General features: G+C 45.2%; 1 protein-coding gene across 1 annotated transcript in view; it reads right to left on the minus strand.

Moving 5' to 3' along the window:
- Positions 1-17,919, minus strand: part of LOC138637648 (nuclear RNA export factor 1-like) — a 70,274-nt gene that overhangs the window by 23,435 nt on the left and 28,920 nt on the right. The window contains exons 8-14 of the mRNA XM_069726484.1: positions 16,742-16,830; positions 13,293-13,400; positions 12,128-12,237; positions 12,009-12,045; positions 11,405-11,473; positions 7,859-7,914; positions 3,353-3,460 (exon numbers count right to left, since the gene is read on the minus strand). Of these exons, the coding sequence (XP_069582585.1) occupies positions 3,353-3,460; positions 7,859-7,914; positions 11,405-11,473; positions 12,009-12,045; positions 12,128-12,237; positions 13,293-13,400; positions 16,742-16,830 (577 nt within the window). The remainder of the gene's footprint in view (positions 1-3,352; positions 3,461-7,858; positions 7,915-11,404; positions 11,474-12,008; positions 12,046-12,127; positions 12,238-13,292; positions 13,401-16,741; positions 16,831-17,919) is intronic.

Consider the following 17,919-nt stretch of genomic DNA (forward strand, 5'->3'; position numbering starts at 1 on the left):
AGGTCTATGTCCGGGGACCCCCACATCTGCACAATCTGGTTGAAGATGGTCTGATTCAAGACCCATTCCCCCTGCCTGAGCTTGTAGCGGCTTTAAAAAAAAAAAAAAATCGGCTGACATTCTCCTTCCTTTTTATGTGTAGGGATGTTAACGACAACAGATGAGTTTCAGCCATCTGAAAAATACGATCCGTCACCTCCTTCAATGACCTGCATTGTGTTCTCCCTGGTGGTTAATATAGGCCACAGTTACCCGATTGTCTGAGAACACTCTGATATGACGGCCCTGCAGGGATATAAGAAGCTCTCGTAATGCTCGCTCCGCCGCTGACAACTCTTTCAGGTTAGTTGACGCGTCCTGCTCAAGATGTGACCACCCCCCCGGATCCACACCTCACCCCATATGTGCCCCTCAACCCATGGGGCTAGCATCCGTAGTAACAGTTCAGGAGATCTGGTTTACCCAGGGAACCCCTTTATAAAGGTTTGGCAAGTGTAACCACCAACACAGGGACTATATGGTAGAAGGGGACAAACAAAACTTCCTTTCTAGGACCCCTTCCAGGTGACGATCACTGCGGCGCACATCCCACTGCAGAGCCTAGTATGGAACTGGGCCCAGCATACGGCCGGAATGCAAGACGTGAGTGAGCCTAAAAGGGACATTGCCCCTATAAGGGACATAGATGGGTTATTAACTGCTCTCTGCACCTGAAATCGAATTCCGACTACCTTTGACTCTGGCAGTCGACACTCTTGAACCTCGGAGTCCAGGACGAGACCAAGAAACTTCTGTACCCTCAGGGCTGCAACTTAATGAGCCACCCTAAAAGTCCTAAAACCGAAGTTACCGCCTACAACTGAGTATAGCAGTGCTGGAGTGAACGGCCCATGATCAGAAAGTCATCCAAATAGATTTTGTCTCTAGATGATCTCCTATGGCAGGACCACCTCGTACGGAAGTCACGCCTATGTGAAGGACCGGCCAAGCTCAGGATTCTCTTCTTGTTGTCTCCTGCCTTCTCCAAGAGCTCATCTAATACTGGCCCAAACAGGTGTCCTCCTTCACAAGGGATACTGCACAACTTACACCTTGCTTGAATATCCCCAGGCCAGCACTTCAGCCACAAGGCCCTGCGTGTCACATTAGAAAGGGCCGCAGTTCTTGCTGCCAGCCTTACTGAGTCCGCCGAAGCGTCCGATAGAAAAGATGCCGCTCCCTGAATTATGGGAAAGGAAGACAGGATACTGTCTCTTGATGCTTTTTCCCTAAGCTGTTCCTCCAATCGGTCTAACCAGACCATTAGCGATCTAGATGTGTAGACTGCTGATCTAAGGGACCCTGCTGCCTTTCTCACCAATGGGTCCTTTAAACTACCCAAGCCCTCAAAAGGCAGCGACGCTTTCCTGGATGCTTTAGCAATTGCTGTGTTGAGTTTTGGGGCCTTATCCCACAAGGACGATGCCGATTCCTCAAACAGATATCTCCTTTGAAGGCCGGAGGCTGAGATCCCTTCCTTTCAGGCTTCTTCCATTCCGAGCAATCAATTCACTGATCTTATCATTAAGTGGGAAGGATCTACGAATTTTCTGATCTAAACCCCTGAACATTACATCCTGCATTGACTTTTCTGGCTGGGGTTCTACAATACCCATTGTTATTAACCGCCTTTACTAGCTGGTCCACTTGGTCAAGCGGAAGGAAGCAACGGCCTGACCGGGCATCTGAAGATGATGGATCCTCCATGAAGTGGACGAATCAGAGACAATCTCTCCTGAATCACTCTCAGACCTTGACACCGGAGACCTGGGTCTTCTCTCTTTAAGGGGCATCTCCTGGTAAAGAGATCTCACAGAACCCCTGACCTCTGCTCTAACCATCTCCCTCAACGTGAAAGCAAAGTCTGGAGTCTCATCCGCCACCAACTGCTGGATGCAAGGCTGGCATAGCTTTTTCACAGGGTGGTCTGTTAGCGGAACTCCGCAAACGGCACACTCCCTGTGTTTGGCCTTAGAGGTACACTTCTTCCCCTAATAAAATATGGAGAGACAAGGAGAGAACTACATCACCAAGAGAACTTTCCCGAAGATCACTTACCAGTGACGTGTAACAGAATGGTACCGTAATCCTTGGGGGTCCTCTCTCAGCCGAAGGGGTTAGAGACTTGTCCAGTCCACTCTTCTTACTGGCTCTTGAGCCGCCACCACTACGACGACGAGCTGCGACACTGATAGCTTCTGGGTACGCCCCCCGGCCCCAAACTGACCAATCAGCCCCCCGCATCGACCACTGCTTCGGAACGCTGCCCCCTTTTCCTCGCCGCAGGCCGCAATCTTTCCAGGCGGCCCCGATGCATCATAGGGGCGTGCCCGGCCGCATCACCAAGGCCCACCCGCGGTACTCACTGCGCATGCCCCCGTCCCGCCCCAATCACCGAGGACGTGACCCGGCTGCATCACCAGTGCGCACCGGAATCCCCGCACACCTCCAGGGACCGAACAGGGACCGAGGAACACCAAGGCGGGCCCGGAGCAGCCCCAGGAGACAGACCCACCGCAGCCTCTACTTACCTGCACCTGCGGCGACGGACCACAGCCAAGTCCGCTCTCCTTCCCGAAGGCCCCCCCGCTACCTGAGCCGACCTGCTGGGCCTGGGTACAACTTCTATATTCCACCTTCTTCAAAAGGTATGTCTGAAGAGGTTCGCCTGCCAGGGACAGGAAACCAACTGATGTGGGAGAGAGGTGCCGCCCATTTATGTCTGTAGGTTTCCTGTCCCTGAAGGGCAGATCCCCTCACTCGAGGTGCTGTCATGGGAGACCGAATACATCTGTTCTTGCATCCAAAGTAAAAAAAAAATATTATATATATATCATAGGTGCTGTTTTGTGCCGCCGTTCAGTAGGGTCCGGGCCCTGAAACCTCTACGAACAGTGAAATTGCAGCCCTGTAGTGGACAGCTCCTCAATGCACACAGCAGAGAGGGGTGTACAAGCTTATTAGTAACTCCGAGTCTGTACATAACACTGTACACAATTCAGAGTATTGTTTTGACTCATCAGTGGGGGTCTCAGGACGAAGACCGCCTTTTTGATACAGGTGCAGAATTTGTTACAGTGTATCTGAATCCTTTTTTCAGTAGGGATCTTTCCATTCACAGACAGCGCGCAAATGGCTATGAAATGTAAAACCATGTAAATGAGAAAGTTGCAGAACTTTGATTAAACTATTTATAATTATAAGTCATCTACTAAATGAAAAAAAAAAAATCTATGTAACGAATAGACACCACAATGTAAGCGGAGGTCACATTATGACACTATGTGGCCCCGATGCTACCCAGAACACCCACCAGGTTCTTGGATAGAAGGCTTTGGGGAGACTAAACGAGCAGCAGCAATTCTCGTGATACAGAGGCAGGAGGGCCTTGCGGTCATCAGAATCGTACACAGTGAAGTACCTCAAAGAAAAAACAACATGAATAATGTAATAATGTATCAGAATAAAGATTAATTTATTATTGAGTTCAATTGAGGTTGTAAAAATGTATATGCAGTGAGCTCCCCCTAGTGGTGACTGTATAAATCTGTATGTTGTAAGCTCCATCTAGTGGTGGCTGTATAAATCTGTGTGTAGTGAGCTCCCTCTAGTGGTGGCTGTATAAATCTGCATGTAGTGAGCTCCCCCTAGTGGTGACTGTATAAATCTGTGTGTAGTGAGCTACCCCTAGTGGTGTCTGCATAAATCTGTACGTATTGATCTCCACCTAGTGGTGACTGTATAAATCTGTATGTAGTGAGCTCCCTCTAGTGGTGACTGTATAAATCTGTATGTAGAGAGCTCCCCTAGTGGTGACTGTATAAATCTGCATGTAGTGAGCTCCCCCTAGTGGTGACTGTATAAATCTGTATGTAGTGAGCTCCCTCTAGTGGTGGCTGTATAAATCTGCATGTAGTGAGCTCCCCCTAGTCATGACTGTATACACTACCGTTCAAAAGTTTTAGGGTCACTTAGAAATTTCCTTATTTTTGAAAGAAAAGCAGAGTTTTTTTCCAATGAAGCAACATTAATAACAATGATTCAGAAATGCACTCTATACATCGTTAATGTGGTAAATGACTATTCTAGCTGCAAACGTCTGGTTTGTAATGCAATATCTTCATAGGTGTGTAGAGGCCCATTTCCAACAACCATTACTCCAGTGTTCTTATGGTACTTTATGTTTGCCAACTGTGTAAGAAGGCTAATGGATGGTTAGAATACCCTTGAAAACCCTTGTGCAAGTATGTTAGCACAGCTGAAAACAGTTTGGCTGATTAGAGAAGCTATAAACCTGACCATCTTTTGACCTAGTTGAGAATCTGGAGCATTACATTTGTTGGTTCCATTAAACTCTCAAATGGCCAGAAAAAAGAACTTTCATATGAAACTCGACAGTCTATTCTTGTTCTTAGAAATGAAGGCTTTTCCATGCGAGAAATTGCCAAGAAACTGAAGATTTCCTACAACTGTGTGTACTACTCCCTTCAGAGGAGAGCACAAACAGGCTCTAACCAGAGTAGAGATAGAAGTGGGAGGCCGCGCTGCACAACTGAGCAACAAGACAAGTACATTAGAGTCTGTAGTTGAGAAATCGACGCCTCACAGGTCCTCAACTGGCAGCTTCATTAAATAGTACACGCAAAACGCCAGTGTCAACGTCTACAGTGAAGAGGCGACTCTGGGATGCTGGCCTTCAGGGCAGAGTGGCAAAGAAAAAGCCATAACTGAGACTGGCTAATAAAAGGAAAAGATTAATATGGGCAAAAGAACACAGACATTGGACAAAGGAAGATTGGAAAAAAAGTGTTATGGACAGACGAATCCAAGTTAGAGGTGTTTGGATCACACAGAACAACATTTGTGAGACGCAGAACAACTGAAAAGATGCTGGAAGAGTGTGACGCCATCTGTCAAGCATGGTGGAGGTCATGTGATGGTCTGGGGTGGCTTTGGTGCTGGTAAAGTTGGAGATTTGTACAAGGTAAAGGGGATTTTGAATAAGGAAGGCTATCACTCCAGTTTACAACACCATACCCTGTGGACAGCGCTTGATTTGAGCCAATTTCATCCTACAACAGGACAATGACCAAAGCACACCTCCAAATTATGCCAGAACTATTTAGGGAAGAAGACGGCAGCTGGTATCTATCTGTAATGGAGCGGCCAGCACAGTCACCAGATCTCAGCCCCATTGTGGGAGCAGCTTGACCGTATGGTGCTAAAAAGTGCCCATCAAGCCAAACCAACTTGTGGAGGGGCTTCTGGAAGCATGGGGGAAATTTCTCCAGTTTACCTCAGCAAATTAATAGCTAGAATGCCAAAGGTCTGCAATGCTGGAATTGCTGGAAAGTGAGCCTTCTCTGATGAAAGCAAAGTTTGAAGGAGAAAATTATTATTTCAAATAATACAATTTTTTCGAACCTTGTCAATGTCTGGACTAGATTTTCAATTCACTTGGCAACTCATTTAATTAATAAAAGTATGAGTTTTCATGGAAAAACACAAAATTGTCTGGGTGACACTAAACTTTTGAACGGTAGTGTAAATCTGTATGTAATGAGCTCCCTGTAGTCGCAGCTGTATGAATCTATATGTAGTGAGCTCCCCCTAGTGGTGACTGTAAAATCTGTATGGAGTGAGCTCCCTCTAGTGGTAGCTGTATAAATCTATATGTAGTGAGCTCCCTCTAGTGGTGGCTGTATAAATCTGTATGTAGTGAGTTTCCTCTAGTGGTGACTGTATAATCTGTATGTAGTGAGCTCCCTCTAGTGGTGACTGTATAAATCTATATGTAGTGAGCTCCCTCTAGTGGTGACTGTATAATCTGTATGTAGTGAGTTTCCTCTAGTGGTGGCTGTATAAATCTGTATGTAGTGAGTTTCCTCTAGTGGTGGCTGTATAAATCTGTATGTAGAGAGCTCCCTCTAGTGGTGACTGTATAATCTGTATGTAGTGAGTTTCCTCTAGTGGTGGCTGTAAAATCTGTATGGAGTGAGCTCCCTCTAGTGGTGGCTGTATAAATCTGTATGTAGTGAGCTCCCCCTAGTGGTGACTGTATAAATCTGTATGGAGTGAGCTCCCTCTAGTGGTGGCTGTATAAATCTATATGTAATGAGCTCCCCCTAGTGGTGACTGTATAATCTGTATGTAGTGAGTTTCCTCTAGTGGTGGCTGTATAAATCTGTATGTAGTGAGTTTCCTCTAGTGGTGGCTGTGTAAATCTGTATGTAATAAGCTCCCTCTAGTGGTGGCTGAATAAATCTGTATGCAGTGATCTCCCCTAGTGGTGCCCGTATAAATTTGTATGCAGTGAGCTCCCCCTAGTGGTGGCTGTATAAATCTATATGCAGTGAGCTCCCTCTAGTGGTGACTGTATAAATCTGTATGTAGTGAGCTCCCTCTAGTGGTGACTGTATAAATCTGTATGTAGTGAGCTCCCCCTAGTGGTGGCTGTATAAATCTGTATGTAGTGAGCCCCCCCCTAGTGGTGGCTGTATAAATCTGTATGTAATGAGCTCCCCCTAGTGGTGGCTGTGTAAATCTGTATGTAGTGAGCCCCCCCTAGTGGTGGCTGTATAAATCTGTATGTAATGAGCTCCCCCTAGTGGTGGCTGTATAAATCTGTATGTAGTGAGCCCCCCCTAGTGGTGGCTGTATAAATCTGTGTGTAGTGAGCTCCCCCTAGTGGTGACTGTATAAATCTGTATGTAATGAGCTCCCCCTAGTGGTGGCTGTATAAATCTGTATGTAGTGAGCCCCCCCTAGTGGTGACTGTATAAATCTGTATGTAATGAGCTCCCCCTAGTGGTGGCTGTATAAATCTGTATGTAGTGAGCCCCCCCTAGTGGTGGCTGTATAAATCTGTATGTAATGAGCTCCCCCTAGTGGTGGCTGTATAAATCTGTATGTAGTGAGCCCCCCCTAGTGGTGGCTGTATAAATCTGTGTGTAGTGAGCCCCCCCTAGTGGTGACTGTATAAATCTGAATGTAGTGAGCTCCCTCTAGTGGTGGCTGTATAAATCTGTATGTAGTGAGCTCCCCCTAGTGGTGGCTGTATAAATCTGTATGTAGTGAGCCCCCCCCTAGTGGTGGCTGTATAAATCTGTATGTAATGAGCTCCCCCTAGTGGTGGCTGTATAAATCTGTATGTAGTGAGCTCCCCCTAGTGGTGGCTGTATAAATCTGTATGTAGTGAGCCCCCCCCTAGTGGTGGATGTATAAATCTGTATGTAATGAGCTCCCCCTAGTGGTGGCTGTGTAAATCTGTATGTAGTGAGCCCCCCCTAGTGGTGGCTGTATAAATCTGTATGTAATGAGCTCCCCCTAGTGGTGGCTGTATAAATCTGTATGTAGTGAGCCCCCCCTAGTGGTGGCTGTATAAATCTGTATGTAGTGAGCCCCCCCTAGTGGTGGCTGTATAAATCCGTATGTAGTGAGCCCCCCCTAGTGGTGGCTGTATAAATCTGTATGTAGTGAGCCCCCCCTAGTGGTGGCTGTATAAATCCGTATGTAGTGAGCTCCCCCTAGTGGTGGCTGTATAAATCTGTATGTAGTGAGCTCCCTCTAGTGGTGACTGTATAAATCTATATAGTGAGCTCCCTCTAGTGGGGACTATATAAATCTGTATGTAGTGAGCTCCCTCTAGTGGTGGATGACGTAAACTAGAATTTTATCATTGTATGCATATTAGCGGGGTATTTGTATCCCTGAAATGAGTCAGTATACATTGAGAACCTTTGTTAGGACCCATTCTGACCACTGATCATTTCCACACAATGTTTTCAAAGATTCATCAAAACACATCACACACACTTACTTGTGCAGAAACTTTGCCAGGAAAGTTTTGATCTCGCTGTTAACAAAAAAGCTTCCCTAGGAGAGAACACACGTAATGTTAATATCACTGACAACCTGACAGGACGGAGTATTCTCTTCACTGACCCTTTACTTTCTAGTAGCGTTATATTCTGTAACGCCAGTAATCAGGGGAGCCGCTCTCATACTTTCCTGCTGGTTCGGAGTCTTGGCCGTCCATGCTGCACTGCAGGATGTGTAGTGTTCACAGCAGTATTAGAAAAATTACCGCACACTCGAAACTGGTATGATGCAAAAAGGTATATGCCAGATTTATTAAAAAAAAAACAAAAAAACAAATAGAATTGCCACTGTGATAATTCGTAGATAGAAACCCGACGTTTCGACCCTCCCGGGTCTTATTCATGGGGTTACTAGGAAAGCAAATAAACAGTATAAGTAGCTGTTTGTCACATAACAGTATACATAAAAATAAACAAATAAGAACGAGAGAAAATAATAATAATACACCATTATATACAATATAATATATACAAGGCAACCAGAGGTGATGTAGGGCATACTGTCCGGAGCAGCGAAAAATAAGCCTATAGCAAAGAGGTAAATCCAGCACATCAGTTAACTACTGTTGGAGGAAATATAATGTTTACCTTATCTCATTTGATACACAAATGGTCAGTGGGACCGCTGAGGACACACCCTATTAGATCCATATCCGATGTCCCGTTTTACTACTACTCTAAATTACACGGAGGCTACTACATACTCTCCATCACCATACGTGTCTAGAACCCCCTCTCTTTCCCTCCCCTCCCCCATACCCACACAGGCCTTAGGCTGTCTGAATACCTATACACTGTGTAATGTGGATATTTTGTTATAATAACAGGTTATGCCTTAAAGGGACCATTGTCCTGCCTTCTATCACTGCCACTCCTATGTCTGTGTATCAAATGAGATAAGGTAAACATTATATTTCCTCTAACAGTAGTTAACTGATGTGCTGGATTTACCTCTTTGCTATAGGCTTATTTTTCGCTGCTCCAGACAGTATGCCCTACACCAGGGGTGTCAAACTGCATTCCTCTAGGGCTGCAAACAGGTCATGTTTTCAGGATTTCCTTGTACTGCACAGGTGATAATTTAATCACCTACACACATAATGAGTTGGTGATTAAATTATCACCTGTGCACTACAAGGAAATCCTGAAAACATGACCTGTTTGCAGCCCTCGAGGAATGCAGTTTGACACCCCTGCCCTACATCACCTCTGGTTGCCTTGTATATATTGTATATATTATATTGTATATAATGGTGTATTATTATTTTCTCTCGTTCTTATTTGTTTATTTTTATGTATACTGTTATGTGACAAACAGCTACTTATACTGTTTATTTGCTTTCCTAGTAACCCCATGAATAAGACCCGGGAGGGTCGAAACGTCGGGTTTCTATCTACGAATTATCACAGTGGCAATTCTATTTGTTGACTTGTTTTTTTTTTTTAAATAAATCTGGCATATACCTTTTTGCATCATACCAGTTTCGAGTGTGCGGTAAGTTTTCTTCTACTATTGACTTGACCACACGGTCTGTTTTACCAGCACCTCCGTGTCCTTGACCAGAGTGCACACCATTATCCTTGCCCTAGTGTTCACAGCAGGCACTGTAAAGGTACCGTCACACTGAACGATATCGCTAGGGATCCGTGACGTTGCAGCGTCCTGGCTAGCGATATCGTTGAGTTTGACACGCAGCAGCGATCAGGCCCCTGCTGTGATGTCGTTGGTCGGAGCAGAAAGTCCAGAACTTTATTTCGTCGCTGGATCTCCCGCAGACATTGCTGAATCGGCGTGTGCGATGCCGATTCAGCGATGTCTCCACTGGTAACTAGGGTAAACATCGGGTTACTAAGCGCAGGGCCGCGCTTAGTAACCCGATGTTTACCCTGGTTACCAGCGTAAACGTAAAAAAACAAACAAACACTACATACTTACATTCCGGTGTCTGTCCCCGGCGCTCTGCTTCTCTGCACTGTGAGCGCCGGCCGGCCGTAAAGCAGGTTACAGCGGTGACGTCACCGCTGTGCTTTACGGCCAGCTGGCACTCACAGTCAGTGCAGAGAAGCAGAGCGCCGGGGGACAGACACCGGAATGTAAGTATGTAGTGTTTTTTTTTTTTTTTTTTACATTTACGCTGGTAACCAGGGTAAACATCGGGTTACTAAGCGCGGCCCTGCGCTTAGTAACCCAACGTTTACCCTGGTTACCAGGGGACTTTGCATAGTTGGTTGCTGGAGAGCTGTCTGTGTGACAGCTCTCCAGCGACCACACAGCGACGCTGCAGCGATCGGGATCGTTGTCTAGATCGCTGCAGCGTCGCTAAATGTGACGGTACCTTTATGCGCTCGGCACAATTCTGAACGCAGCTTTGGATGTGACTATAGCATCTGTGCGGGAGGCCTAAAACTGGGTGAGGAACAGCCAAACTCTGCTACAAAGGTGATGTTATGGAAGACGGATTCATGCCACAGCATGGTAAGAGTGAGCACAGCAACAAGACACCAGGTAGTTATACTGCATCATCCAGGTCTCTCCCAGGTCAGCGCACCTAGAGTTCGTGCTGTTTTGAAGGCGATGGCCGGTCACCAAACACTGATTTACATTTCTCTTTTGTTCATTCACTTCACATTTTGTTAATTGATAAAAATTAAATTATTAACACTTCTCTTTCTGAAAACTTCTTACTCTACAGCATTTTTTCCCACCTAAAACTTTTGCACAGTGACAACTTCCTCACTCCAACACTTTACTACTTTAGATCTAACCAATAATATAAAGGGTTCACCAATCTCATACAGTCAAAGTGACTACAGGTTTCGGGAAAAAAAAAAAAACTATTCTACACAAGCATTTAAAAAAAACAAACAAACAAGGAAACCTTGCCTCACTCTTGCTCACTAGGTCCGGCACTCCGTCTCCGCTGCGCTTTTTGGTTTCTGTTATTGTCTGCAGAGCTGCCATCACCACAGCCAGAAACTGAGCTCAGCCCAAGGTGACGGCACAAGAAACTGAGTGACAAACGCTGGTGACGTGACGTAATAGACACTTGAGGCAGCGGCGGAGACTCAGTGCTGGACCAGGGGATGGCGAGTAAAGGACAGTTTTTGGGGATTTTTTTTTTTTTTTTTTTAAACTTCAGCCGGGGGGAACTGGACTTTCCAAAACTGGAAAATCCCTTTAAGGTATATCCATATAATGTCCCATTGGGACAAGACCTTTAAAAGGGGTTATTAGAAGAACTTCAGCATGGCTCACCAAGTCACCGGAATAGAGCGGTGCTGTGAACGTTATGACCCGGGCGTTCAACAGATATTGGGCACACGTCCCATTCTGCTGAACATGACAGGTGGGCGATACCTGCCCATCCATAGTGCATGCGTCTCGCCAGCTCTGCGGATCGCAACGTCATCAGCGCCGCTAACTTCCGATGCGGAGGTGAGCGGCTCCGGATAACCCCTTTAAGTGAATGAAGAATACAACTAACCTTCGCCTGGGGGAGAGGTTTGGGTTTTTCTTGCTCAAAAAATAGATTCTGTTTAAAAAACTGTCCGTCCTGCAAGAATGGAGACAGCGGATATAATACAGGACAGGAAAGGCGACTGGTTAGAATAGAGGCTCGCAGGGGGAAAGTCATAAAGCTGGGGTATAAGCAATAGCGCAACCTGTGCAAGATGGGACTATCCCTTTAGAGGCAAAGAGCCAGCCTATCTGCAAGATCCTATCCCAATATACAGTAGATGTAATAATAATAATAATATTAGCAAATACCTCCAATTAGAAATGTAGTACAGTTCTTCTGATTCACTATGTCGCTTACCCCATGTGAAGGCCATTACATGAGCTTAGGTACCTATGTCCTATAGTGAGAGTTAGCAGTTGGTGGTCGTAACTATGGATACCTAATGCCCTGCACATGGGGTAAGCAACATAGCTAATCAGAAGAACTACACTACATTTCTAACTGGAGGTATTTGCTAATATTATTATTCTTACACCTACTACATATTAGGATAGGATCTTGGAGATGGGAATATCCCTTTTTTAGGATCCAGGTGCTGTGCTACAGTCCTTCCTAGGTGTATACTTACTAGTTTTTCAATGGAAGGAAAGTGATAAGTTACCAATCTGTGGGAAATAAAAAGGAAAAAGCAATGAACGCGTGATTGGCATTTTGTTTAGTAATGTAATAACTGAGAAGTGCAGATACCTGTAGTAGGCGGAGGAGGTTTCCATCGCCCTGTGCAGAGGATTTCCTTCCAGCCACAGCTCCCTCAGCTCCAGGTTGTGGATCAGATCCAGCTCCTGAACATTGCAAAGCTAAAAACAACATGCGGACGTCACGTGCTACATCTATATGGCCTGGGTTATTTTGTTTTCCAGGATGAGTTCTACTGTTGTATGACAACATTCATTTTACCATATCGTGCATTGAAAAACCAGAGAGAAAAAATTCCACATGGTGGGAAAAAAAAAAAAAAAGATGAATATTCCGTCATGATTTTTTTATGTTACCTGCCAACATGATTCATCAGATCAGTATCTATTACAGCAATGCCAAACTTGTGTAGTTTTATTTTATTTATATTTTTACATTTAAGTGATAAAAAAATTCAGGACTTTGTAAAAAAAAAAACTAACAAAAAAAAAATGTTTTTGATTTTGTTGCCCTTTTCTGAGACTTACAACTTTTTCTCTTGTTGGGGCTAGCTGAGAGTGTTTTGTGGTTTTATTAATACTATTTTGATCTATTTTTTTAGTGCATTTTTGAGTGTGTTGACTGAAAAAAAAAAAAAAAAAATATATATATATATATATATATATATATATATATATATATATATATATATATATATATGTATATATATATTTTTTTCCCCCTTTATATTTATATTTGCTTTTCAGTCAACTAGTCAAAAATGTAATAAATAAAAATGTATTTATATTTATTAATTTCTTTATTTTTTAATAAGCAAAGACGAAGCGATTCAATTGAAACTTACGGGTTTTTGTTTAATATATATATATATATATATATATATATATATATATATATATATATATATATATATATATATATATATATATATATATACACACATATACACACATACATATATATATATATATATATATATATATATGAAGAAATGCTAATTTTTACTTATTTTAGCGGTGGAACCTGCGAGTGATCGCTTGTATCATATTGTGAACGCAGGTATACAAGGATGGCAGGACGGGGGTCTTCAAGAGGCCATTGGCTGTCATTGTGACTCACCGGTACCCCGTGATCGATGGCATATACGGGATAATAGACGAGGAAGACGGCACGATGGTCACAGACCTGACCCGCTTAGCAATATGAGGCAACGTACCATATTATAGGACAGGTTCAGACTCTGCAGGTGCGGGGTCACATGGAAGAGATGAGCAAAACCCGTCAGCTTGGAGAGAAGATTACAGCTCAGGTCCAAAGACTGAAGCTACAAAAATAAATAAATAAACAATCAGGCTCTTCCGTTCCCTCTCCCTCAGAGTAGCGGTCATATACCGGCCCCCAGGCTCACCCACCCACATCCTGGACCATTTCTCTGCCTGGCTGCCACACTTCATGTCCTCAGAACTCCCAACCCTTATCCTGGGAGACTTCAATATCCCCATTAACAGCCCCACTTCCACATCTGCATCCCAGCTTCTATCACTAACCACTTCTCTCGGCCTCTCACAGCTCTCAACCTCTGAAACACACAAAGATGGTAACACCCTGGACCTGGTTTTCACCCGGCTCTGCTCAATCTCCTACCTAGATAACTCACCGCTTCCCCTCTCTGACCACAATATTCTCTCCTTCACACTCACAATTCCTCGCTCACCCCAGCACCCTCCTACCTACCACACATTCAGAAATCTACAAGCCATCAACCCTCATACACTTTCAGACTCCCTACACTCATCATTGTCCCAAATCTCTTCCTTTTCCTGTCCTGATCTGGCAGTACATCACTTCAATGACACTCTTAGAAGCACCCTAGACCAAGTAGCTCCCCTCACCCTCAGAACCTCCAAACACAGAGTGAAACAGCCCTGGCTCACATCGCAAACCCGATTTCTCCAGCGATGCTCTAGGAGTGCTGAACGCTTATGGAGAAAAACTCGCACACCAGAAGACTTCATACACTTCAAATTTATGTTAAGGACCTATAACTCTGCCCTTCACCTCGCCAAACAGTCCTACTACACCACCCTGATCTCCTCACTATCCAACAACCCCAAGAAACTTTTTAACACCTTTCACTCCCTGCTCAGGCCAAAAGCACAAGACCATATCACAGACATTTGTGCTGGTGACCTGGCCTCCCATTTTATAGAGAAAATAGATAATATCCGTCAGGAAATCCGCTCCCAATCACCAAGTTCAGTGACTCCCATCCCTCCCCTCATTTCCCCTGGCTCACTCTCCACATTCGATCCCATCACAGAAGAAGAAGTCTCCAGGCTCCTCTCCTCTTCTTGCCCGACTACATGCACCACCGACCCCATTCCCTCACACCTCCTCCAGTCTCTCTCTCCAGCCGTCACAACTCACCTAACTACAATTTTTAATCTCTCCCTTTCCTCTGGCATTTTTCCCTCCTCCTTCAAACACTCTATCATTACTCCATTACTAAAAAAACCCACCCTTGACCCATCCTGCACAAACAACTACAGACCGGTCTCCAATCTCCCCTTCATCTCAAAACTCCTGGAGCGCCTGATATACTCCCGCCTTACCCGTTACCTCTCCACTCACTCCCTCCTAGACCCTTCACAGTCCGGTTTCCGCCCCCTACATTCGACAGAAACTGCACTCATCAAAGTGACCAATGACCTTCTGACAGCAAAACGTAATGGTGACCACTCTCTGCTCATTCTTCTCGACCTCTCTGCAGCTTTCGTCACTGTTGACCACCCTCTCCTGCTCTCTAGGCTCCAGTCACTAGGCATTAAGGACACTGCTCTCTCCTGGTTCTCCTCCTATCTTTCTGACCGCTCCTTCAGTGTTCTGTTCTCTGGCTCCACTTCATCTCCTCTTCCTCTCGCTGTCGGGGTACCTCAGGGCTCAGTCCTTGGCCCCCTTCTCTTCTCCCTCTACACAGCCCCAATTGGACAGACCATCAGCAGATTTGGCTTTCAGTACCATCTTTACGCTGATGACACACAACTATATACGTCATCCCCTGACCTTACCCCCGCTGTACTACAGAACACCACTGACTGTCTGTCCGCAGTCTCCAACATCATGTCTGCTCTCTATCTGAAACTCAACCTCTCCAAAACTGAACTTCTTCTGCTCCCGCCTTCTACTAACCTCCCTAAATCTGACATTTCCCTCTCCGTGGGTGGCACCATAATAACACCCCGGCAGCAGGCGCGCTGTCTGGGTGTTATGTTTGACTCTGATCTCTCCTTCACCTCCCACATACAATCTCTTGCCCGCTCGTGCCGCTTACACCTAAAGAACATCTCTAGAATCCGCCCTTTTCTCACCATGGAAACAACAAAAACCCTTACTGTCGCCCTGATCCACTCCCACCTGGACTACTGTAACGCTCTATTAATTGGCCTCCCTCTTGCTCGACTTTCCCCTCTCCAGTCCATCCTTAATGCAGCAGCCAGGGTCGTCCATTTGGCTAATCGTTACTCGGACGCGTCCGCTCTTCGCCAGTCGTTACACTGGCTGCCCATTCATTACAGGATACAATTCAAAGTACTTGTTCTCACTCACAAAGCTCTCCATAGTGCAGCACCCCCTTACATCTCCTCCCTCATTTCTGTCTATCGGCCTAGCCAACCACTGCGCTCTGCAAACGACTTTCGACTAACCTCTGCACTAATCCGTACCTCCCACTCCCGACTACAAGACTTCTCCTGTGCTGCGCCAATCCTCTGGAATGCTCTACCCCAAGATATTAGGACCATCCACAACTTGCATAGTTTTAGGCGCTCGCTCAAAACACATTTGTTCAGAGCGGCCTATCACGTTCCCTAATCAAACTCATTTTATGTTTGTGTGTTTGTGTAGCCCATTCAGTATCTCCATCTACCCCCCACTCCATGAAGATGGCTGGACCATCATTGTAAATACATCACTGTAAATACACACCTGTACTTTGCATCTCCCCCACCTCATTGTAGATTGTAAGCTCTCACGAGCAGGGTCGTCTTATTTTGCTTTATTACTGTATTGTTAACATTGTTAGCTATGACTGTTGTGTTTGAAACTGTTAAACTGTAAAGCGCTGCGGAATATGTTGGCGCTATATAAATAAAGATTATTAGTATTATAAATAAATATATATATATATCAATATACTATTTCATAGAAGATTCTGAAAGCAAAAGGCAGAGAAGCGGCATGACAGCACTGAAATGGGGGTCCGCACTGGTCATACTGGTATTAGGTGCCGCAGACTTCATACAGGCAATGCCCCCAACATCATCATAAATGGCTGCCAGACACCCTAGGCGCCGCTTATCTCCAAGAAAACAGGTGAAGTGCTAATTTCCTGGTAATGGGTGGTCTATCATAGATGCAGACGATAGTCGGAGTTTGGAAGACATGGCCGCCTTGGTTCAAGCACAAGGCACCTCATGTAACGTCTGGATTTGCAGATCGGCTGCATTGATGTGATGGAGCCGAGCTGCAATACCACACCAAGCCTATGGGCAGGGGTGGCGCTGTGAAGAGATTGTGGGGGTCCTAGAATGGTCCCCCAGGATTACTAGTAGCACAGGCTAGTGAGGATGAGGTCACAGATGGGGCTGTAATTAATTGTATGATTACCTGGGGGTAACACTCCGAGATGATCTGCAGGACAACTTCTGTGGCAGGAGGATGGTTCAACGAAAGCATAATATTGGCAGAAAGCAAATCTAAGAAAAGGAAATAACATTACTGAGGATAAGACACGGTGCAGGCAACACAATGGAGCCAACAGCAAAGAAGGACCCCACCAGTTCTGCACACCGTCTTGTCATTGTAAAAGTTATACACGGTAGGTATGAAAAATGCCGTCATATAGTGCCCACACATTACTGCTATACAGTACCTGACACATACTCTGGCTTGATTATATGCATCTGCTTTTAATTCTCTGACCAAGATGGACAGAGACCACTCCTCTCTGCTTCACACCAGAATGCACTCAGTTGTACATATATTGCATAGTACAGGTCTGCAATGACTTTAGTCTGCAGCGTGATTCCTATAAGTGTGTCCTAGAAGTGTGAAGATTAATGTAGAATTAAAACCAGAATTGGAACTGACGGTAACTGGACACAGTCACTGTAAACAATGTTTCTGTTTGTTGTCACTCTCACCCCTATAATCCTTCACTTTCTGCTACATCCCCTAATCCCTACACCTAGTAAGGAACTGTTCATCTCTTCCTCAATCCTCCGCATCCATCTCACCTCCTCCTCAGAACTGTTCCTCAAAATACAATCCTCTGTCTCCAAACACAGACAGCCCCCTCATGCTCCCACCTGCTAACACTTTCCTCCTTTGGCCTCACTCAATGGTCTTCTACAACCACCCACAAAGATGGTCACACATTGGACCTCATCTTCACCCGCCTCTGCTCCCTATCTAACCTCTCTAACTCACCTCTTCCTCTTTCTGACCACAATCTACTCACATTCTCTTCCCTCTCCACTCCTTGTCTACAATCCCCACCCCACAAACTTTCACACCCTCAGACATCTTAAACACCTTGATCTACACTCACTCTCTGAATCCCTCCTCCCTCTCACAGACATAAGTTCCCTACACAATGCGGATGACGCTGACGCTCTATATAACACCATATAGCTGTAGCTTTGGAATCGGTCGCCCCTCTCACAAATACCAAAGCTCGCAAAATCAACAGACAGCCCTGGCACACCAGCCTGACCAAATATCTGAGGCGAGCTTCCAGGGCTGCTCAGCGCAGATGGAAAAGATCCCAGTCCAACGAGCACTAC

Source organism: Ranitomeya imitator, chromosome 5, assembly GCF_032444005.1.
Source record: "Ranitomeya imitator isolate aRanImi1 chromosome 5, aRanImi1.pri, whole genome shotgun sequence".
Taxonomy (NCBI): Eukaryota; Metazoa; Chordata; class Amphibia; order Anura; family Dendrobatidae; genus Ranitomeya; species Ranitomeya imitator.